General features: G+C 43.0%; 1 protein-coding gene across 2 annotated transcripts in view; it reads left to right on the forward strand.

Moving 5' to 3' along the window:
• The first annotated feature begins 15,148 nt into the window (after window positions 1-15,148).
• The window catches only part of CXADR (CXADR Ig-like cell adhesion molecule), a 57,544-nt gene continuing 48,915 nt past the window's right edge, over window positions 15,149-23,777 (forward strand). Inside the window, exon 1 of one of the 2 annotated variants that reach the window (XM_070597596.1) lies at window positions 15,149-16,018. In XM_070597596.1, the coding sequence (XP_070453697.1) occupies window positions 15,976-16,018 (43 nt within the window). In that variant the 5' untranslated portion in view covers window positions 15,149-15,975. The remainder of the gene's footprint in view (window positions 16,019-23,777) is intronic. The other variant, XM_070597597.1, reaches the window with a different exon arrangement.

The raw sequence follows: 23,777 nt of genomic DNA on the forward strand, positions 1-23,777 counted from the left end.
CTCAAGTTAATTTTAGTTCTGTCATTTCCAACTAAAAGAGTCCTAAGACCTCACTTCACAGTGCTACTGTAAGCCCTGCATGATAAACACATGTGCAGCGCTTAGCAAATGCTTGGTGCATATATAAGTGTTGGTTTGGGGGCTGTTGTTATTCACTGAAATGTCACCTCCCCTCCACTCCCATCCTGAAATACTCCAAACTCTAACACAATTCTATTGCAGATGTCTTCAAAATTGTAAAAACAGCCCTGTCTACATGGGTCCTGGGGGATGACCCCAGGTACTGTGCTCTGAATCCACCACAGTGTGGGTACCAAAGTGATGCTGCTCAAGAGCTGCTCCCAGCCAATGACCAAGTACGGGAGCGAAACCAAGGCGGGCTCATTCCTCACCTGGGGACGTTGCCTTGAGGACTCCCCATTGGCTTGCCGAAACTTTTAGAACTGCACTGCAGTCTAGGACTCTTCCTACCCACCTCTCTTCCTTCCCTCTCCTTCACAGGGGTCAGAAAGGTATTGTGGTCTGAGGTTCTCTCAGCCTCCTCTGTTCCCTCTGTCTCCATTTTCCCTCAGAGGCATTTTCCCCAAGAAATTTCTTGCATTTCTGATCCCATCTTGACATTGGCTTCTCGAAGGACCTGAACTAACACAGGTCATAATCTGTCTTTTCATTCCTGTGGGTGCGTTTCTCCCTAAATGACTCAGGCCAAGCAGAACTATCAGACTTGTTAAACACACACACACACACACACACACTCTTTCAGAACCAAAGGCCAAAACTCCTTGGCCATCAGGTTGGCCTTAGAGACTTGGCGATATGACTTAGTGGAAGTCAGTCTGTGGCTAAAACAGCATACAACTGAAACCACAAGCACAGGCAGATGATCAAGAACCTGAATCATGGACAATTGCTCCTCCTTTTTTTTTCTTTTTTTGGCCATAATTTATTTATTCAAATTACTTGAGAAATAGGAATGATTCCGGTAATTTCCAGCTTAATTTTCTGGAACACCTATATTCCTGGCACCTGAAAATTGGAGCTTCTGGCCCATAAGCCACAGTTCCTGTTCCCCAACACTCATCCCCAGTTGCTCAGGCATCACATGAGAACCATGTAGGTCAAACATGTTGCCACCACTTACTCTCCTTTGGATCAGCAGGTCCCCTTGGAAAACAAAAACACAGAATTCTTACGTCTTTAAGAGTTGTTTTACAGTATCTACACTGACCAGCTCCCATTTAAGAGAAAGGCTCCATCTTGACAGTGAACCAGACTGTTGCCTGTTGAGTCCCCCAGGGTGTATGATAACCCAGGAACTTCACGCCACTTCTCCACCAGTGGGTCACCAGGCATTCTTCAAGACATAACCCACCCACAAGAGATATCCAGCGATTCCTGACCTGCCACAATGAGAGAAAGTTTGCACGTCACAATACGCAAAGTCTGTGCCATGCCAGAAATCTTACCAGTAAACCCAAAAGCCTCCTTCATAACCTGGAGCAGGCATGGGGGACTGTATTTACTGGTTTGATGATGTTGCCTTTGTTCCAAGGTAATGATGACATCATAGCAATTGTGGATACTGTTTCAATAATAGTTCATTTTCCTAGGTACTAGGAAAGTCCCTCCCATAGCCATCCATACTACTATGCCAGAAGCTAACAATTACTGCTTCTGGAGTAATTCTAGATGACTGACAGGGCCTAAGGGAAAATATTTTATTTTTATATCCTTTTATAGCTACTGAAGTTAAAGCCATATAATTACATTACCCATTCAATAAACAAACAAAATGTAAAATAAGACAGATTACTATGCTGTTCCTATAGAAATTTTAGATGATCTTACCAGAATCAAATCAAGGGTCACAATTCACCCAAATTGGGAAGAGACTCATGTCAGTCTGTTTGGGCTGCTACAACAAAAATAAAGTAGACTGGGTGGCTTCATCAACAGACCTTTATTTCTCACAGTTCTGGAGTTTGGGGAGTCCAAGATGAAGCACCAGCAGATTCAGCTGTCTGGGGAGGGTTAGCTTCGTAGTTCATAGATGGCCTTCTCACTGCATCTTCACATGGTGCAAGAGGCTAAAGAGCTCTCTGTGGTTCCCTTCATAGAGGCACTAATCCCATTCATGAGGGCTCAACTCCTGTGACCTAATCACCTCCCAATGCCCCACCTCCTAATGCCATCACATTGGGGGTTAGGGTTTCAACAGATGAATTTTGGGGGAACACAAACATTCAGTCTACAGCAATACTATTCTTCGTCTCTAGGTATCTCTCCAGTATAACACTTACAATGATGTCTTAGTTATACCTGCTCCCAAAACACCTGGGTCTCCCTCCCTCCTTCATATCTCTGAGTGCTGCTAATAATGCCATCCATTCCTCCATCAAGAACATGGTGTTTCAATAAAACTATGGAGTCTATCATTCATGTCTCAGAATGCTTTCTTCCACAAGGCTGTCCAAGATTGATAATTCCCTAGCTGAACCCAATCACCCTGTATTCACCTTACAGGAAGCTGAGACAATGTAAAAATTTCCTATAGATCAACAAAAATTCCTAAGGACAGAGACTCTTCGACACTTCAGGTGAACTTTTAAATCCCCATACATTGAATGCAAAATCACATGCATATATGCATTTATTATTTTTTCTAGCGAGGGTTCATAACTTGAATCAAATTCTCCAAGTGATTGATAACCACCAAAAAAACCTTAGGAACCATGTAGCAGATGCTGTAGGTGCCTGGCCTGTATTCACTCAGCATTTACTGTTCCCATACTTCCTATGGGTGAGAACCACTGCCTGCCTGCCTGCCTGCTAGAGGCCTTTCTCCAACTGCAGGAGGTGCTAGACCCCTAAAGGACAGATGGGGAATGCTGGGGAGTTAATGTCCCCAGGAGCAGCCTTTAGCCATTGACAGATGGGACTTGGTGAATAAACACCCAAGCTCCTCACCCCTCGGATGGGACAACTCCAAGACTTACTCTACATAATCTTCCGGGATCTCCCATTGGGATTGACTCATTATCCACAGTCAGTCTGCTCATCAACATGCCTTCTATTGACTTTCTTCTGTGGTTGTCTCACTTCCCCATTTCACTACTTGTGCTTACTGAGATCACCCTCTGAATAGAAACCTGCAGTCAAATCTGTATCTCAGAGTCAGCCCAGTCAAACCATTACCCCAGTGGTTTCCGTAGAGACAATCCGTTCTGGCTATGACTCAGGTCATCTATATTCTAACCAAGCAATAAGAAAATCAGACTGCCTGCTAAATGGGCCCAGTTCTATATCCATTTGAATATAGAAAACCTATCATTGGAAACCTACCTGTGTTTCACTGATACCTCCTGTAATGGTGACACAGGCCCTACTTTGTATTCAACCTCACTACTCTTCATACCACACTAGAGGTAGCTTATGGAGAAAATATCTTACTCTTCCTAATATTTTAGGTCTCTATGCCCAGCATCACTGCTTAAAAATTCTCAGCAGCCCTTTGGGCCCCGAGGGGAAAAATAAAAGGAATGAAAAAGGAGCTGACCTAGGATGTCAGGAGGCTAAATGTTTATTTCCTCATTCTGTTGAAGATTACAACCTACTTGGTTTATTTGTTCTTGATTTGAAGTGAGACTCGTCTTTCTTTCTGCCTTTACTTGGCTCTCATTCTTCTTAAGAGGTTAACTGGAGCCTTAGTAACGTTCTCCAAAGTCGGCCCCTGGAATCTGTAGCATGTCTTTTGGCAGATGGCTTTTTGCGATTCTGCAGACCAAATCTAATTATCCACTTTGAGTTGTCATCTGAGTTTCTATTTGAGTTGCCAGTGTTTGTCCATTTGATTCTTCTCCTGTCCATTAAGCAATTTTAGTGCATGAAAGAGCATCTACACAAAAAGAAAGTCAGGAAGCCAACTGCCATTTGTTGAGAGCCATACAGGATATGCTGAGACTATTCACCAGAAGTCTATTTCTTCCCTTATCAAACAAGTGGGAGACGTATAATATTGGAATAAAGAACACATCTACAGGGTTCAGTCTGGATAGTTCCTGCCATGTTAACAGGGTCCAACATATGCACTGAATGTATTTCTACTGTGTCAAGCTGGAGTGTACTTGATCTCTATTGGAATAGCACAAAAACTAAAATGCTATAAATTGGAGCTACCTAAACACTTTTTGAATAAATATATATTAAATATGTTTAAACGTTCTTTCCTCAGTTTTCTTGTTTCTACAAAGGGTCATCTGCCATCCCCACCCAGCGTCTCTGCCAAATCTGAAGTTTATTTTTATACGCAATAAGGCTTACATAGAAGTAAAATCATAATGCTCAGCGGTGACAAGAACACTTTTTAATGATAAAGGAGACTTCTTAAATCTTTCCAGTGCTTTTAAATCAGAAATACTTAACTGACTTTTAAACCTATAAAAAGAGGGACAGGTAAGATGACCGTGACAACACACCCATCTACACAATAGTGGAGTTCCTCCTTTGCCAGCAATTTGCACATTTTCTAGTCCTTTAGAGCTTGAGTTGTGAATTGGGATAATATGTTCTTGCTACCAGCAATCGGAAATTAGAAATATCCAATATACCTCTGAATGGCTGCCCTAGCCAAGTGGTCACCTGGTGGTCCAAAGAATAGCCTTTCTCTGCCCACTCCCACTGCCCCTGGGCACCCCCCTACACTTCACCTTCCTTCTCTTCTTCGCTACTGATTAGCAGAATGCATGGAAGATAAAGGTTCTGCTCCCAAGTTCCAATGTGTGTGTTACGGGGGCGTCCCCATACCACCAAGAAATTATCTGACACCAGCTGGGTGTCCTAAAATTTAACTCAATTCTGAGAATATCTACCACAGGGTCACATCAGAATCCACAGGTTGACGGTTCAGTCCTACAAGACACCTCCCCTCCCCCACCCCTACTTAAGAGGCCAGTGGGAAGCCCAGGTTATCTGACCAACCGGCTATAGACTGGAGGTTCCAATGACCCCCTCCTTGGGTTCCTTTAATTTGCTAGAGTGGACTTCAGACACCAATCACAAGTTCAGGTTGTTACCTGTGCTTCTGACTGACTGGCTATAAATAAGAGGTTTTCACAATCCCCTCCTTGGGTTTGATTAATTTGCTAGAGCAGTTCACAGAACTCAGGAAACCCATTTACTCACTAGATTATGGGTTTACTACAAAGGATATTAAAGGATATGAATCAACAGCCAGATGAAGAGATACATAAGGCAAGGTCCCAAACAAAGGGAGCTTCTGTTCTTGTGGAGTTTGTGGCCCAGCACAGTGGGACATGGAAGAGTTCTGGTTTACCAACCTGGAAGCTCTTCAAACCCTACCCTTTGGGATTTGTATAAAGGCTTCATTACATAGGCATGATTGACTAAATCACTGGTCATTGGTGATTGATTCAACCTCTCCCTGGAGGTTTTAGTCCCATCCCTCTATTTATGGTTGGTTCCCCTGGCAACCAGTCCCCATGTTTAAGGGATTTCCAAGTCATCTCATTGACATAAAACCCGTGTAGTGGAAAGGAGCTTGTTATGAATAACAAGACACCTATTTCACATTTATGGCTCTGAAATGTTTTCAGGAAGTGGGAACAAGAGACCAAACATTATAGCAAAAGATGTTTCCATTGCTCTTATCACTCAGGAAACTCCAAGGGTTTTGGGAGCAGTGAGCCAGGAACTGAGGATGAAGACCAAATATATAGGAGAAATATATTTTAGTCATCTGAATAACCAAATTTATATATTTCTTATAAATCACAATATTGCAGCTCATATCGCCCCAAACTCATTAATAAGGTCGCCAAAGGTGCCTGGGATCTGTGGTCCAGGGCTTTCTTTTGTTCTGAGTCACCATTCTTGCTACTCACTCTTTCAACTCTAAACAGAGTCCTTCACTCCCACTTTCGACCACATTCGCACCAGCATTGATCTATAATAGATCACTTATCCTTTTCTGAAAGATCTGCCAATTCTCCCTCTCATTTCTTTAAATGCAAATGTAGTCCCTTCTCCCTAAAATTGCAAACAACACTAGTCCCACATCATAATATATGCAACTTGCCCTTTACCATTCTATGCTCCATTGTTCCTGGAAGAGAATAAGGTTTGGCAAAGAAGTGTCAGCTCTCCATTCTGCGTCTGCGTAAGAGAAGTTGCTTTACTGGAGTGCTGAGTTGGCCCTGTGAATGCAAGTTCCCACGGAAACTCTTGTGAATGACATTTCATTACGCTGTATCAGGAACACTAGGCTAAACGAGTTATTGGGCTTCCTTGGGAAATTAACCACATTAGCAGCATGGCTGCTATGAAATTTACAACCAATACAAAAAACAAACTAATTCCTCAAAGGAGTGTAATCTAGGTTCCAAAATCTGCATCTCCAGCCAGGTCGTCTCTCTTTCTGGCGTCTCCACTTGGATATCCCCAGGCACCAAAAACCTGACATTTATACTCCACTAAACCTGCTTGTCCTCTAGTCCCTGTTTAGTTAATAGCACCCTTTTGAACTGATTGCCCAAACCTAGGAACCTGAGATGGCTTTGATTGTTTCCTGTTCCCACTGCCCAAATCCAACTGGCCTCAAGTCCTGCTAGTTCTTTCTCTGAAATTTCTCCCAAACCCCTCTCACTGCCCCAAGTTAAGTTCACACCCCACCAGCTTTTACTGTAACTGTGACAATTTCTTCAATGATCTCCTTCCTACTCTCTTTACATCGATCCTTTGTACTGCCTCTAGAGTTTCCTTTCCAAAACGCAGGTAGGATCATGACAGGCCCTGTTTAAAACAAAAAGAAACACCACTATACACACACACACACACATGCACACTTAGATTGCTCTTTCTGCTAAATCAAAAAACCTGACTTCAGAAGAAGATTCTTGCCCACTCTATGTCACATTTAAGCAACGGGTCAGAATATCTAACGCTTTTGCTGGCAGCAACTGTCCAGAAGTCTCAGATGTGAGCCCTCAAAAGGCCAGGGAATACACAGCTCAAATGCATCCAGTATTCTCTCAGTCTTCTTCAGGTGCCCTAGAAAAATCTACAGTGAGCCCCTCCTGACCGTTCAAATTAACATGTGAAGATGACTGGAAGCCAAAGAGCCAAAGGGAAATACACAGAGAAGTCCACTTCTTGGGTTCAAATGGGGACTCCTGCTACAGAAATAATCCACTGGCTTTCCTGTCTAATCTCAGATTTCTGAATACCAGAGATAAATTTTGAATTAAATTGTGGCAGCTCCCCTTAATCACAGTTTTTCTGAGCTCTCCTCCTTTCACTATTTTCCTAATTTGTCTCTTGTCATTTTACTAGAATTTTAACAGTTGCAGTTTGAATGAAGTTGTTAAGGTATTCTACATATTTTCCTGTTCAAATATGTTAGAATAATAATTTAGAATGCCAACCATCTTCTTCCTGATTATAATTCCAAGTTGAAGTTTCAGGATTTGGCTTCAAATTCTGAAAGAACATTTTTCATAAAATCTAAATTAATTCAGTCAGCAAATATATTTTGCATCCATATTTAGCACTAAGCACTAAACTAGATGCTGGGGCTACATCAGTAAAGAAAAACAGACATGCTTCTTGCCCTCATGGAGCCTACAGTTGGGTGAGTGGGACAGGTAATCAAACAACTAACACACGCAAGTATAAAAATGCAACTGTGACGAGTGCTCTAAGAGAGAAGTGTCTTTGAGAAACTATAATGCTGGAATTTGACTTAATCAGGGATTCTCTTAGGAGGGGACACTTGACCTGAAATGGGAAGGATAACTAAGAGATATCCACCTGAGAAGGCCACGTATTCTAGGCAGAGGGAACAGCATCTGCAAGTGGCTTAGCTACAGAGGGGACAGGGAATATGAGATGAGCTTCGAGAAGTAGGTGAGAGCTTAACTCTTCATAGTCAAGAAGTATTATCTTTATCATAAACACAACTGAAGCCCTGGGAGACCTTGCCTTTATGGGGAAGGAATGTAGGCTATTGGTTAACATCTAATCAAAGAAAGGGAGACTTAATCTGAATTCCATCTCTGAGGCCTGAAATGCCTTGTTAACACATTAACGCCTCCATAACTCTAGTTTCTTTGCCTATAGTTTACCTCAGTGTGTGTCATGTTGAGTTTTGTAGAGATATTTTAAGGAACAATGAGTCATAATTGCCGAGTTCTTTGAACTCCTTGGATGAAAGATACTATAAGGCCTATAAATGTAAAGCATTGTTATTACCTATCAGACAGAAAGCTGTCTCCAGCCAAAAAGAAACCAGCAAGATACAAAGTATATGAGGCTCCATCCACTTCTATAATATTTAAATTTATAATGCGGTTATAAATTAAATGTGTTTAATGCTGGGTAAGCACAGTATCTCTGATCTAAAATGCCCAGAGCACTGTGCAAACATTAAGCCATCCATTCTCAAACTGCCCCAGGTGTATGTCACAAACACCAGCCACTGCAATTCTTTCTTCCCGAGGACATGATAGAGTTCAGAGTTTAATTTTCGTTCCAAAAGTCACCACCAAAGTTAGTGTACAATCCCAGGAAGAGGAAATAAGCTCCTGGTTTATTCTCTTAGTCTGATGTTTTTTCACCCAAACAAGCAAACAAAAATACCTCAAAGCCAAAATCCAAACTACAGAAGGGTGGAGATGAAGGAAGAGCTTAAATAAAACAATCAACAGACTTCTATTCCTAGGTAAATATCTCTTTCTTATCTTTAGCACAGGGCAAAAAAATACTTTGTGGATTGTTTTGGCCTAAGAAGAAAAGTAGAGAAAGGAGACTGGAGGTGAAGACACCATAAGGACAGGGAGTTTGGGCAAAAGAGGTGAAATAGAGACAGAGATGAGAGGGAAATTTGTAAGTTCACCGCCTTCCTTCCCTTTCAAAGGAAATCTTTAATGTTATTGGTATCAGCAGAAGAGCTTATATTAGGGGTGGAGAGAGAGAGGGAGAGATAAGCAATGCCCAGAGCCAACTTATCCAGAGGCTGTGAAAATGTTTTCATTTCTTTTAAAGTCAGAAGAAGTAACGATATGATCCAGCCTGGCTTAAATTTGTCTCTATACCAACACAGTCGTAAAAGACCATTTTAAATATTTTTTATGGTGGGAGGGGTCCACAAAAGCAAAATACCTAGGGCCCCTGAAAGTCAGAATGTGGCCCTGGAAATCCCTAACTTCGATATTTTGGGGAAAACTTGCTGAGAAAATCCTTGACCAGGACCTATTTATTCTCCCCAGACACTAGAGAATCTCACATAAGCAACTAAACATAATGTTTTTCAAGTGATTCAGCAAACTGAATGGAGCAAACGAAGTGAAAATCCTGGAGGGTTATCGACAGAGGAAGATGTGCTTTGATTTGTCCAGGCAGCTAATCTACAGAGCACATGGGTATTACTTTATTTAAAAGGGCTATTGAAGAGATGAGAGTGATGAACCTCATCTGAGAATTTATAACTACAAGCCCGCCTTCATGCTGCTTTCTGATCCAAATTTACATTAACTGTGTTCCCTGAGAAACTTAATGCCAAAAATTATTAGAAGTTTTCCTGGATCGGCAGTGCCCTAGGATCCCAGCAGAAGCTAATACAAACCCTCTTCCAAGGATAGTACTTAAAAACCTCAAATAATTCATACAGATAAAGTTCTGCAAACATGAGCTTACAAGAAAAAATAACCATAAAACATGAAAAAAGAAGCCTAACATAAGCAAGAATCTGCACACACAACAAAAAACAATGACACGCAAAAATTTCATATCACATAATTACTCCACACATAAGATATAGTAAGTGTGTCTAATATGTTTAAAGAAATAAAAGAGAAATTTGGAAGTATAAGTAGGGAATAAGAAACCAAACAGATATGAAAAAAGATTAAATATCTATAAATGAAAAATATAAATAAATTAAAACTCATTCGAAGAACTGAATAGTAGATTCAACACAACTGAAGAGCAAAGCTGTTAACTGGCTGATGAAACTGAAAAATTCCCAGGAATTTAGCTTGGAATATCAAATAGATGAAAAATATAAGAGAACAAGATGTGAAGGGTAGAATGAGAAAGTGTAACATACATGTAATTGATGTCTCAGAGGACGACAATAGAATGTGGGAAAACCAATATTCAACAAGAATTTAAATATTGAGATTTTTCCAGAATTGAGGGATGACAGGAATTCTTGCAGGTTCAGGAAATCCATGGCTGGATAAATAAAAAGAAATCCCAAACTAGACACATTGAAATGAAATGGAACAACAAATCAAAGAGAAGATCTTAAAAACAGCCAGATTAATGACAAGGACTATTAGATTGATTCCAATAGAATGGCAAAGATAGCCAGAATATAGTGGAATAGTATTTGAAAGCATTGACAGAAAAGACCAGTAAGCTCCAAATTATATACCCAAAACTGGAGCTTTTAAGAATGAGGGCAAACTAAAGATAGATATTTTAAGACAAACAGAAACCAAGTTTACCTTAAAGAGATACTCAGTAAAGGAATTTGAAAAAGGACATACTTCTGGAAGAAGGAAAATTACCCTAGAAGTGGTGTGAGATGCAAGAAGAAAGAGTGAACAAAGATATGTAGACAATTCTATTTAAACACTGGGTATATAATTAAATGACAATGTATAATTTGTAAGGGGGACAGAACAAAAACACTGGATTACAATGTAAATTAGGAGGGGGATTTGATAGGAGTTAAATCAGTCTAAGACCCTTGTATTATTCATGAGAAGAGTAAAGATGTTAATTCTCTTCAGACTTGATTGGATCTTTTTTTAAAAGGCCTCCAGGTACAAGAAAAATGACAACAGGACAGAAGATAACAATACCAAATCTTTGGAAACTGGAAAGCAGAGGGGTCAAAGTTTTCCGCGCTCAAGAAAATTGACTTCTAAGCCAGCTGTGGTCAAAGTAAACTTTCAAAGAGGATTTGGTGGCTTCAGGCACATTTAAGAGTAGGATGAAGGTGGGGCTAAAACAGGGGAATTGGTTCAAAGTGAGTTTAAAAAGAAGTTAAACACTGAGATCCCACCTTTACCCCTTTGGTGAGCCGGTGTAAGACTCGGTGCATAAAAAGAAGGCATTTGGACAGAGGATATCAAGCAGGGTTACGGTGGGGAGACTGTATTGTCTATACAGGGATTTATATACTGAAGTTGATGCCCCCAGTACTCTTCCAGCCATCCTTTCAGAAAGCTGAGGCTGGATATTAGTGGTCTTTTCTAAAAGTATTTTTTTTTTTTTTTTTTTTTTGAGGATGCTTAGCCCTGAGCTAACTACTGCCAGTCCTCCTCTTTTTGCTGAGGAAGCCTGGCCCTGAGCTAACATCCGTGCCCACCTTCCTCCACTTTATATGTGGGACGCCTACCATGGCATGGTTTGACGGTGCCATGTCTGCACCCGGGATCCGAACCGGCGAACCCTGGGCAGCGGAAAAGCAGAATGCATGAACTTTGCTGCGCCACAGGGCTGGCCCCATAAAAGTAATTTTCCTGGGTGTCTCCTCAAATTGACCCCATAGAAAAGTATCACCTACAAGCCAAAAACTTTCAATATGCTTCTTTTTTCTGCCCTCCTTTAACTTTTGAGCAGAAAACCATGAATCAGTGGAAATTGAAGGAAAGCAACTAGTATGGAGTGACAGAGACCAAAACAATGAGAAGAAAGCAATTGGACAAAACACATTATTCTTGGATGAGAACACTTAAAAAGGCCATCAATAAAATCCTCAGTTTTGGTCTGCATAAACTTAGCACTTTTGTGGACTCATTTTGTAATCTGCATTATTAGGAATCTTACAAAAAATTCTGGGTCACTGGCTAAGGGTTGACGTAAATATTATATAGATGTCATAAACCTTAAAATGCATGTATTTATAATTCATTTGCTTAGCAGTAAATAGTTGATTTGGATGGTATTAAACCATAAAATCAATATTTGGGTAAGCTAAGCAGAACACACTTATGAGGAAGCTTCATTTCTTATTAAGAAGAGCATTAACAGGGCGAGCCCCGGTGGTCTAGTGGTTAAGTTTGGGCGCTCTACTTCAGCGGCCTGGGCCTTGTTTCTGGGCGCCAACCTATACCGCTCCGTTAGCGGCCACACTGTGCTGGTGGCCCACATACTAAAAATTAGAGGAAGATTGGCACGGATGTTAGATCAAGGTAAATCTTCCTCAGCAAAAACAATAAAAAGAACAGCATAATCATTTTCCAGAAAATATAAAAATCAGCAGTGTTGTATATGAAAGAAAGTTTCTTGCTTCACATGCCTTCATATTCTAGGCTGGAAAGAGGTGAAAATCCTTTACTTCTTAAGTATAAGTCAATCTCTGAACGTGGTCACAGAATTTTAACAATCTGTAGGTGGGCTGACAAACCCATTACTGCCAAGAAATCTTTGTAAGGACAGATGCTATGTTAACCACAGAGTTATTTATGTCTCTATAATTACCACCTTCTCTATGGACCAGGAACCACCTTTCTGCTGGTTTAGAGGCTATACAACGGGGAGGGCTTGGTGATTTATGAAGACAGGGCAATTCATTTAATGGCTATGCACTACTTATTAGCTAGGTTTGAGGACACCAAACAATCAATAATTTGTACGTTCCAGAATTAATGAGATCATCTCAGGATAGCTTCCAGGAGACATAATTTCCAAGCTGACAATAGCCACAAAGGCTTTTTAAGGTGTCATTAAGAAGTTTCAGGTAACTGTGTAATTTTAGCTATTGCTTATATGAAATAATGTAGTCACAAAGAAAAGTCTAAAGATGACTTCATGTAACTTTTTTCCCTTTTTTCTCATCTTTAATGTAATTTTTTTTTTGATAAGATCAGCTCTGAGCTAACATCTGCGGCCAATCCTCCTCTTTCTGCTGAGGAAGACTGGCCCTGGGCTAACATCTGTGCTCATCTTCCTCTACTTTAAATGTGGGACACCTGCCACAGCATGGCTTGACATGCGGTGCACAGGTCCGTGCCTGGGATCCGAACATCTGAACCCTGGGTTACCAAAGCAGAGCAAAGGAACTTAACCACTACACCACTGGGCCAGCCCTTTTAATATAAATTTTTAAAGAGCAATAGTTCCCTAAATAAGATAGACTGATCCTTTCAAAGTTACTTAATCTCAGTGATAATACATTTGGAAAAATTTGTGTTCAGTAATCTAAAAAAGTATATAACATTAATTCTGTAAAATTTACATTTTTAAAAGTACATTCTAAAAAGATATATTAAGATGTAATGATTTGTGAGTTACTGCATGGATATTTAAATATTTTTTATTAATACAGTCAATATATTAATTAATACATCAATTGAGTATATTCAATTCAACAAATACCAGAGAACCTACTATGGGCTGTGCTTCCAAGAAAGACATGAATAATGTGCCTTTTTGGCTTTCCAGAAATATTCCAAGTAAAAGAAGTGATTGATAGGTATGAAAATGCCTACCACAGACAGAGGCAAAAGGTAAGGATTATAAAAAAAAAAAGAGGATTGAGATGAAAATCCTTTTCATCTTAAGATTTCCTCTAGGAAGTGGCTGAGATGACTCCAGAAGGGTGATTTTCGTGTCTACTGGAGGAGACAGGGTAGCAACTTTCTAACAAATGCTTCTTTGAACTGATTAATACTAGAAACATTCTCTTAAAACAGTCTGAAATCGATATGAACAACTTCAGGGCTTAATCTTTTCTAATGTCATACAGTACAATGTGATGAGTAAAAATTTAAGTTCCAAATATTTTATATCTTCAATTCCATCCAGTAGGATTCCTGTTTCCTTAACTAATAGGAAGCCCCAGCAGTTACTCGGGATTCTCTTTAGATCAGCCAGGACTCCACGGGAGGCAAGTTACATCAGGATCGCCGGAGTCGGGGCTCAGGTGTTGGTATTGTGTAAAAGTTCTCCAGATCATTCTACTATGCAGCCAGGGCTGTAAACCACAAGGCTAAACCGCGGGCGCGCAATTTTAGTCATCCTGACAACTGATTTACTTTCTCTTTGCTGGCTTAAGAAATAATAATAATTTTCCAATATTATTTTTTGTTAGCTTTCACCTCACTGAGCACTTACTTTGTGCCAGGCACGGTGCCAAGCACTTTTTTGTGCATTATCTCATTTAATTTTCATACCTACCCCTGAAGTAGGTGCTGTTTCTAAGCTACTTGCCCAGTTCCTGCCCCATCCCGGAGCCGGAGAGCTTACCCACTGCGCTACACTGCTCTCTCTCTTTTTTTTTTTAGCTCTATTTTTTTAAAATTTTTTTATTAATGTTATGATAGATTACAACCTTGTGAGATTTCAGTTGTACATTTTTGTTAGTCATGTTGTGGGTACACCACTTCCCCCTTTGTGCCCTCCCCCCACCCCCCCCTTTTCCCTGGTAACCACCGATCAGATCTCCTTGTCAATATACTAACTTCCACCTATGAGTGGAGTCACATAGAGTTCATCTTTCTCTGACTGGCTTATTTCGCTTAACATGATACTCTCGAGGTCCATCCACGTTGCTGTGAATGGGCCAATTTTGTCTTTTTTTATGGCTGAGTAGTATTCCATTGTGTATATATACCACATCTTCTTTATCCAGTCATCAGTTTCTGGGCATGTAGGTTGGTTCCACGTCTTGGCTATTGTAAATAATGCTGCGATGAACATAGGGGTGCAAGGGACTCTTGGGATTTCTGATTTCAGGTTCTTAGGATAGATACCTAGTAATGGGATGGCTGGGTCATAGGGTATTTCAATTTTTAACTTTTTGAGAAATCTCCATACTGTTTTCCATAGTGGCTGTACCAGTTTGCATTCCCACCAACAGTGTATGAGGGTTCCTTTTTCTCCACAACCTCTCCAACATTTGTCGCTCTTGTACACCGCTCTCTTTTAATTCACTCTGACACGGAACTGTCGGGAACACCCGTCTCTCAGCAGTTATAAATAAACGTTATCTAGAAAGAACAACGGAGAACAAGCAGCAAAATCACACAAGAACAAGTATGGAGGGCCCCAGGAGGCAGAAGCGACTCTGCAGAGTTGACCGGGCGATTCAAGATCCCTAATGCCCCGCCCCCTAAGCTCCTCCCCCCAGGCCTTTAACCACCCCTACCTAGCCCCACTTTTCAAGCTCGCTGGTCTTATTGATCAATTTCACGGCTAGAATAACCTTAAATACAAGGGGGGAAAACCCAATCCAGGTATTTCCCAAATCCGCAGCTGCACTTTAGGGTTTCAGTCATTACTGGAGATGGGGAAAAGCCTTCTCAAGCCTTCTACATGAGGCCATCCGACTCAATGAGATGGGAGCCAATCCTGGAGGCTGCCCGGTTGCCTTCCTCCAGAGCCTTAGGTGGGAGACCCCGCCCCTGCAGCAGCAAATCGCCAGCGGTGGGACGCGTGGCTGGGGGCCTGCACCCCGCTGTACCTCGAGACGAAGGTGGGGTGAGTGCAGGCGGGCGCTCTGCATGAGCGCTCTCCAGGGTCCGGGGCAGGCGGGCGCGACTGCAGTTCAGTTTCAGTCTGGGGAGAGGGGTGGCCCGCGCACAAACGTGGATTTGCCTAAAGACACGGAGGCGAGGAGCCCGGGTCACGCTTTCCGCGAGCTGCTGCCGACCGCCCCCAAGCCGAGCGCTGCGGCCGGGAGTTCCCTGCTCAGAACCCTCCTGGGAGCAGCGGGCGCTCTGCGCTCGGTTGCCACGGCAACCCCACGCGCCTGGCGGAGCGGCGCGCGCCGCGGGGGCTACCACTGCCGGAAGTGACGTGTTTCACCTGCCAAGCGAGGGCGGGGTGGACGCGGGTGCCGAGGTGCAGCCGCCGCCAGCCAGTCGGGAGCGCGCGAGCCGGAGAGTGACTGAGACCGCGGGTGAGAGCCGCCTACCTGCCATCGCCGCCCACGGCCGGGCCGCCACCATGGCGCTTCTGCTGCGCTTCGTGCTCCTGTGCGGAGTCGCGGGTGAGTGGGAGGCATTGCGGTCCCTAGGGTCCCCATTGCGGGCGGAGCCCTGGGGCGCTGGCAGCCCGCGGCCACCCGGGAACAATGAGCGTGGGGGAGGGGGCGGGCGCGCCTTGGGGGCGCTGCGGCGGGGGTGGCGGTGCGGCAGGGATTGCGCCCGGCTGGTTTTGCGCGGCCGAGCGCGCCAGCCGGGAAGGTGGAGCGCCTCCGAGGGGACCCCTGCGGGGGCGTGGGGTGTCCGGGGGGCGTCGGCGGAGCGGGCGGGCGAGCCCCGGGCTGCGGGCTTTGGTGGAGGGGCTCCCGGGGCGCGGGTGGGTGGGCGCGACGTGCCCGGTGCGCCTGGCGTCCCTCCCAGGCTATTCTTTGCCGCGCGTGCGGGCTCTGCTTTATTTGCCTTGCCCTTTCCCTTGTTCGCCGCGGTGTCGAGTCTGTGCAGGGTTACCCGATTTCAAAAGCCTTGGGCGGGCAAGTTTTCAGGTGTCGAGCAGTCCAGGCGGGGAGGCTGAATTACAAACGCCATGATTAAATGGACACTGAGGTTTTCGGTGCCTCGGATCGTCCAAGCTTGATCGGGTAGGGGAGGCGAGCCCAGGCACGAGCTGTTAACTGGATGGTAACTCGATCGAGCAGACCGTGGAAAATCCAAAGTAGGTTCCTGCAAAAATGCGATATTGGTTTCCGCAGTCCCGGAGCAAAGTGCAAAGGAGTAATTAGTAATCTCGGTTTTGAGTTTATAATGAGTTGGTTCATTTTGAAGATAAGACAGGCTGACTTGTACAGGGTAATTCCTAAAGGAATTGCCGAGTACATTTTTCGACTGCGCCTTTCTCGGGAGGGAAAAAAAGGCATTTGAAAAATGCGTGGACCATTAGAAGGCGTAATCGTTTGACATTTAGCAAAACTGATGTGTTTTCATGTCAGTGTTTCAACCAGCTGATCTTGTTGGTCAGAGTAAGCACTTGTCGCATTTTGGAACCATATGATTCATTAAGAAAAAAAAAGTCCATAGGTGGGACCCTAGGAGGCACACTTCTTGTAGCCTCCGGAAGGATAATTTTTTTTTAAGTGCTCCAAAGCAGGATCGCGTGGTCCTTTCTGTTGGGATGGCTCTCTGCTTCCTGTGGAAATGTTAATTCCATTGTTGGATGCCACAGCTGTGAGCATTACTCATGGGATCAACATTCTATTAACAAGTCTAATTTCGATCTCAGTCTATAGCACTGTCTCCACCTTTTTGATACATATCATTTAGATTTGGCTGAAATTTCCCAAGTAGAGCTTCTGGAAAAGATGAAGGGTTGGTAACCAGTTTACGTGACAGGTTCCCACCTTTGTTTTGTCAGAGACTAAACTGAAGTTGAAGTTGAGAAGGCATTATTTGTGTTGTCTGTGGAAAAAGATGTTTTAGCTTACATCCGAAGCAGAAAAGTGGAAGAACATAAACTATGTAGAGGAATTTTTTTTCTGGGGATATCTGGATAATTGTCTGGATTTCACTTTTTTTGGATGCCTCACTTTGGTAGGCACCATCTCAATCAAGAATATTTTGATACATCTAGAGTCATTCTGTTCATAAAGTGTACACTAGGTTACAGTGAGCATCTCATTAAAGAACAGTTGTCTCCTGGCCGGGTAAGCAAGAAAACTATTTGTAATTCCAATATTCCAGTTTAGGACACAACTCAAAAACTATGTAACTGATGTATGGCTTGGAGTATTTCTTTAGATACTTGTTGCCATTTTCGAAACTCATTGCTGTGAACTTGAGTGGTAACTCAATTCGCAAAACGGGGCGGAGGCTTACGTATTAAAAATTGCAGTGCTGTCAGTGGTAGATCTTTCTCCATCTGTCCATATGTGTTGTAAAGAGTTCTGTGGTATACTCTGGGTTGCTGGGGGAACTCCTTTTGATGCGTTTTTCTTGCCAACATAACAAGTCATGCTACTCCGAGTAGTAGTGGGAGGAGTAGTAGAGCAGTAGGAATAGTAGTAAAATTAAAGCCTTGCTTGAGTGGTTATTAAATGCCAGACACTGCTCTGCGTGCTTTGTGTGTACTGACTCAATTTACCCAGCAACCCTAGAGGGTGTGTGTTATGATAAGCCTGTTGTACAAGTGGGGAAACTGAGGCACAGAGTGGTACTATAACTTTCCGAGGTCACCGATTTGCTCCTTCATCCTTGGTCTTACCACTGTACTATTCTACCTCTTACCGCAGCCACTTTCCTCTGATTACCTCTAATCACATCCCAAATTTCTATCACTAGTTATCTGTCATTTATAAAGAACCTGCTCTTGGTTTGACTGTATGCCAAGTACTGAAGGCTTTTATTATTAGCCCTTTCATGTCTTGATCTTAGTCGAATACTTTCAGGCACTACTGTGAGAATGCGAGGATCCAGGGCATTGTCTGGTGTTGTAAACTAATGTGGCCCATGGACCAGAAGCATCAGCATCACCTGGGGATCTTGTCAGAGTTTGTGATGCTGCTGTTTTTCACGCTGTCAACATGAGCAGAACTAAAAAAGTGCTGGCCAGTGATTCTGGTCTCCTGGCCTCTTGTTAGCCGTTTGATGGCAGCAGACCTGTCTTCTCAGTGTGCATCAGGTGTTTTATGTGTTAAGAATGGGGATCCTAGTGTCTTGGAGTTGTTGAGGAACAAAGTGAAATGTTTATCATTTTGCTTTCTTGGAGTCTTTTCCTTTACATAAAAAAATGAAGATTATTTGATGTGAACTTTATCCACTCGATATACCTCTCTCTTACTATGTACAGTCCTGCCATTATACCAACCATCAGAGCAAAGCTTGCTTCTCTTCCAAGGCATGCCACCCTCCATTGACTCCCTACCCTATCTGTTTAGTGGTGTCCATCAATTACTCAGTTTATCTCATTGCACCAGGTCAGAGGGCAGGGGCATTACCTGCATTGTTCATTGTTCTAGTCCCAGTGTTAGCTTGTGGCACCGGGTAGATAGCAAGTGTTAGTAAATGTTGTGTAGCTGAAAGTTTTCAACTTCTTTACCACTAGGGCTGTTTATATGATACAACTTTTATCAGTTGCGTCTGTCTTTCCCTTCTCGTCCAATAAAGATGTCCCTTGCAGGGATCATTCCATTAGCTTTGTCTCATTCAGTTGTTAGTCTAGAGAAGTTAAGCTTCCGCTTTATATCTGATGTCATTGTTCTGTTCCACTCCCCTGCTTCTGTTGACAAAGGTAACAATAACCATATGGCAAATCCATTTATCTTTTTTGGAGCTCAATTTTTTTGCTGAGGAAGATTATTCCTGAACTAACATTATGTGCCAATCTTCCTCTACTGTGTACATGGGTTGCGGCCACAGTGTGGCTGACAAGTGGGGAAGCCCAAGAGCCTGGGCTGCGAAAGTGAAACGTGCCGAACTTAACGGCTACACCACGGGCCAGCCCCACTTGGAGCAACTTGACAACTATTTTGGTTCTTTCCCACCCTATTAACCTGCTCTTCACTGTCTTCTACAATAGCTCCTTTAAGTGTCAGGCTTCCCAGTGATTTGGCTCATAGTCCTCTTCTCAGACTCCGTCTTAAACCTGGGTGACTTCATTTATCCATTTCTGTAATGTCCAAATAGTTGCTAGTGACTTAAAAATATTGCCAGCTCAGCCCACCTCTCCTTTGAATTCTGGGCCAATATTTCCAGCTGCCTAACGTTCACCTTCCACCTGAATGCACTTTAGTACCTCAGATTCTGCAAGCCCCGAGCTGAGCTCATCCTTGAATTAATTGATTAAATGATCTAGTCATTCAGATATTTATGGCCTACTATGGACTGTGCCTGTGCTAGGTGCCCGTACAGTACTATAGGACTTTGCAAGGTGCAGAAGGTTTGATAGGACATTCCCAGCAGATGGTACAGCTTTTGCAAAGACCTGGAGATCTGAAAGGGTGTGATGTGGCTTGGGAGTTGAGAAATTCAGTGCATATAAAGCATTTAATCAGCACTTCTCAAACTTTTGATGTGTGCCGGAGTCATTCTTATGAGAAAGTGTGAGGTGAAGCCTGAGATTTTGCATTTTAACAAATTTCCCATGATGTCACTGCTGACCACCCTTTGGGTGGGTGAAGATCTGAAGGCTATGCCAACAGCGTAGTAGGAGACGAGCGATGATAGACGTCTGTCGAGTTATCCCGCCCCCTGCAGTGGCGCTGAGAAGCATGCCAAGGCCTGGAAGAAGTGAGCATATGCGCTGAGATTATTCTCTAGAATGACGCAGAGCTCTGCAGCAGTTCTGCAGGCGGGGAGAACAGATAGATCCAAGGCAGGAATCCACCTGGGATGACCTGGACATAAGCAGTCCCTGCTGAAACACAGCAGAGTGGTGTTGGGCTTCCTCTTTGATCTGGAAAGTTGCTTTGAGGGAGCTGCAGTGGAATCTGACATCTGGTTAGTTGAATGAATGGCAAGAAGAAGTTGGAGAGAAGCAATAAGATTTCTGGCTTGAGTGAATGGTTATGTCACTAATCTACAGGGATAAAGAAAAGAGGGGCAAGTTTTAGAGAGGGCGACAATGAGCTTAAGTTTGGACAGGTTGCATTTGAGGTGTCTGAGGGGAATGGAGGTGAAAAATAGCCAGTAGGAGGATTTAAATAAAGGACTGCTCTCAGGAGAGAGGCGAGGATGGGTGGTGCAGAATTGAGAACCACTGCTGAAAGGTGGCATCCGTGTAAGGTTAACCAGGAAAAGCAGGTAGGACTAGAAGAGAAGGTGAAATGTGACACGGGGGACCGTCAGCATCTAATAGTAGACAGAAGGTGAGCGGTAGGGAGTGATAGGGAATGCAGGAGACCTAGAGGACAGGGGGTCCCAGAGGTGAGGCCAGTGAGTCTCACCATTAGGAGATTATTGAGAACGTTCAGGACATTATCTGTTCCACAGGAAGCACAGTTTCTGTATGGTGAGAGTAAAGCTAGATTTTAATAGATTGAGGAGTGGGCATAGGTAAGTGGAGAATGAGAAATGTACTTGGCACTTGCAGTTGGTTTGACAGTGAAGAGTTGCCCATAGGGCCTTAACTCCAGGGGACAGTAGCAGAGCCAGGGGAGAAGGTAGAAGCCAGCAGGTGAGGACTCCCTTACCTTCCAGCCACCCAGACCTAGAAGCTTTTCCTCATTTTCCGTTATGGGCCCAGTTTCTTCCTTGTACATAAATGTTGAGATTCCTCAGTTTATGGCTTCAGTTACCATTTATGTCCTTACAGCCTCTAGTCTATTTCTAGTCTCTCTGTCTCCCAAGCTTTGCCCATAATTTCAAACCACCCACTTAACATCTCTGCTTAGACTTCCCACAGGCGCCTCCAATTGAACCTGTCTACATACCACTATTCCCTCTCATGTTAAATGGCATTTTCAGCCACCAAAATGCCAATGCAGAAATCTGGGTATCTTACTTGACACTTCCTATTCTCTCACCTGCTTACATCTAGTCAGTTTCTTAGTCGCTTGAATCCCTCCAGCCACTACTCATAGTCCAGGTTATACCAGCAACTCTTAAGATGGTTGAAATAGCTTCATACTTGGCATCTGATTAAGTGAGCTTTCCCCTGTGCTCCCGGCACATCCCACTACTGGAGCATGTTCTGACACTTACCAAGTGTGCCTTTATTGTAATTGTTTTCCCTCACCAGACCATACTTTTCATGAGGTCAGGGATTGTCTGTTTATTTTTCATTTCATTCCCAGTGTATGGCACAGTGCATGTTAATTGAGTAATAGGGAAGGGTGTGCTAGACAGGAATTCATGTTTGTCTAGACCTAGAGGGGAAAGAGCATTTGCAGATCAAAAATAGATACCTCGTGGAAGAGGCGAGCAGGCCTGAGCTTGGTATGCGGCACAGCTCAGTTTTGCCATATGTTCAGGAGTGGAGTCAATTTATATTTCCACTCCAATCTCATTTTAATCTCCTGTTTGCAGCCTCTTTTCCACCTTTCCTCTATCATACACAAATCATTATCAGCTATAATTAAATAAAGGCAGGAATTGAGACTGGTGGCTTTTTCTTTGGTTCGTTTGGTGGCCAGCAAGCAATGGATATGAACTTTACAATTATTATTATTATTATTATTTTTTTAAAGATTTTATTTTTTTCCTTTTTCTCCCCAAAGCCCCCAGGTACATAGTTGCATATTCCTAGCTGTGGGTCCTTCTAGTTGTGGCATGTGGGACGCTGCCTCAGCGTGGCTTGATGAGCAGTGCCATGTCCGCGCCCAGGATTCGAACTGACGAAACACTGGGCCGCCTGCAGCGGAGCGCGCGAACTTAACCACTCGGCCATGGGGCCAGCCCTACAATAATTATTAATGTAACCCAAAAAGTAATTAAAAATGGTCTAATTGAAATGAGGTTAAGGCCTTATCTTACTGTCTTTCATCTGTCTTGTGTTTTTTAAGAAAACAAATCTAATATTCTAGAGTAATTGTTAGATTGGTGTTGGAATTAGATTGGTTTCTATTAAGAGGATAGCACTAAGTAGAAGTGAAGAGCAGTAACCTTTCTAGCTCTGGTTGCTTATCTTCCACTTGATTTCTTCCGTGGGGCTGAAATTACAAATGGTGGAGGGTGAGGGGGATGGGAGACCAGCGCCTGGCATGGTGGAGTGATCTGTTCAGCAAGCTGGTGGAATGCTGGTAGAGTGATCTCTTGGGGCTCTATTATTGGTATTTTTTTCTTTGTAAGTTGTTCACTTTGTTGAATCTGTTACTATCTCCACATAAAAGAAGAAGGGGAGGAAGCTCAAAATGTTTCTGCATTCAGTGGCAAGATGGTGACTTAGACATTTTGTCTCTTTTGTGCTTTCCCACTAGTCTTTTCTGTAGCCTTTCTTCCTTCATCTCATTGACTCACCCATTGTGGTTTCTAATAAAGAGTTAGCCAATTAGAGTTCAAGCCTTAAAGGCCATAACTTGACTCAGCAGTATTTGCAATTTGTTTTAATTGGCTGGATGCTCTTAGAAGAAATGACAATGCCTGCTCTGTAGACAAAGGGGAGGTAGGGTAAGGGAGGGAGATGATGACAGTCTGTTTTTAGGGTAGGTGTGAGATCAGTGGGGTGCTTCAGTTTGTCCTTTGACAGTTGGTGAGAAAAAGGATTAACAGTCAAATTAACCAAGGTTTGTACATTCTGAGATAATGCAGATTTCTTTAGAAACTATTAAATCACTTTCTTTCTTTCAGAGATATTTTACCAGTTGGAATGAGAATGACTTTGATTTCATTTACTTCTAAGAAATACAGATGTGTTTAGCTTTCAAGAAGAAACGACATAACTAATCACGGTTACTTTTTCCCTAGTGTAGGCGTGTATTCTGTGTGAGTTTACAGGTTTCTGCAAAGGAAGGATGGTTTGGCTGCACAGGTAAAATGCTCTCAAGGAATCTCAAGGAACTGCGGATACAGTGAACCAGATGTGTTGGGCCACATCTTTGTTGGATCCTTAGAGGGACTCTAGCTGACCTTCTTCCGTCTCTCTCAGATTCTCCAGTGAAGAGTGCTTTGAACTTTTGAGTACCGGAAGATTCCCCTGGGGGTTTTCTGTAATGGGCTAGACAAAGACTTTTGAGCGTTCTGTGGCCCTGGTAATTCTATAGTAAGAACTGAGAAGCCTTTTTAACCTACTTGGTTGTGCAATGTGAAATCTGATACTTTTAGAATGAACTGGTGAATCTGGGCCAGAAAAGTGATGGTACTTTATTTTTTAAGACAATTTCACACACAGGTCATTTG

The sequence above is a fragment of the Equus przewalskii genome, chromosome 27 (genome assembly GCF_037783145.1).
Source record: "Equus przewalskii isolate Varuska chromosome 27, EquPr2, whole genome shotgun sequence".
NCBI lineage: Eukaryota > Metazoa > Chordata > Mammalia > Perissodactyla > Equidae > Equus > Equus przewalskii.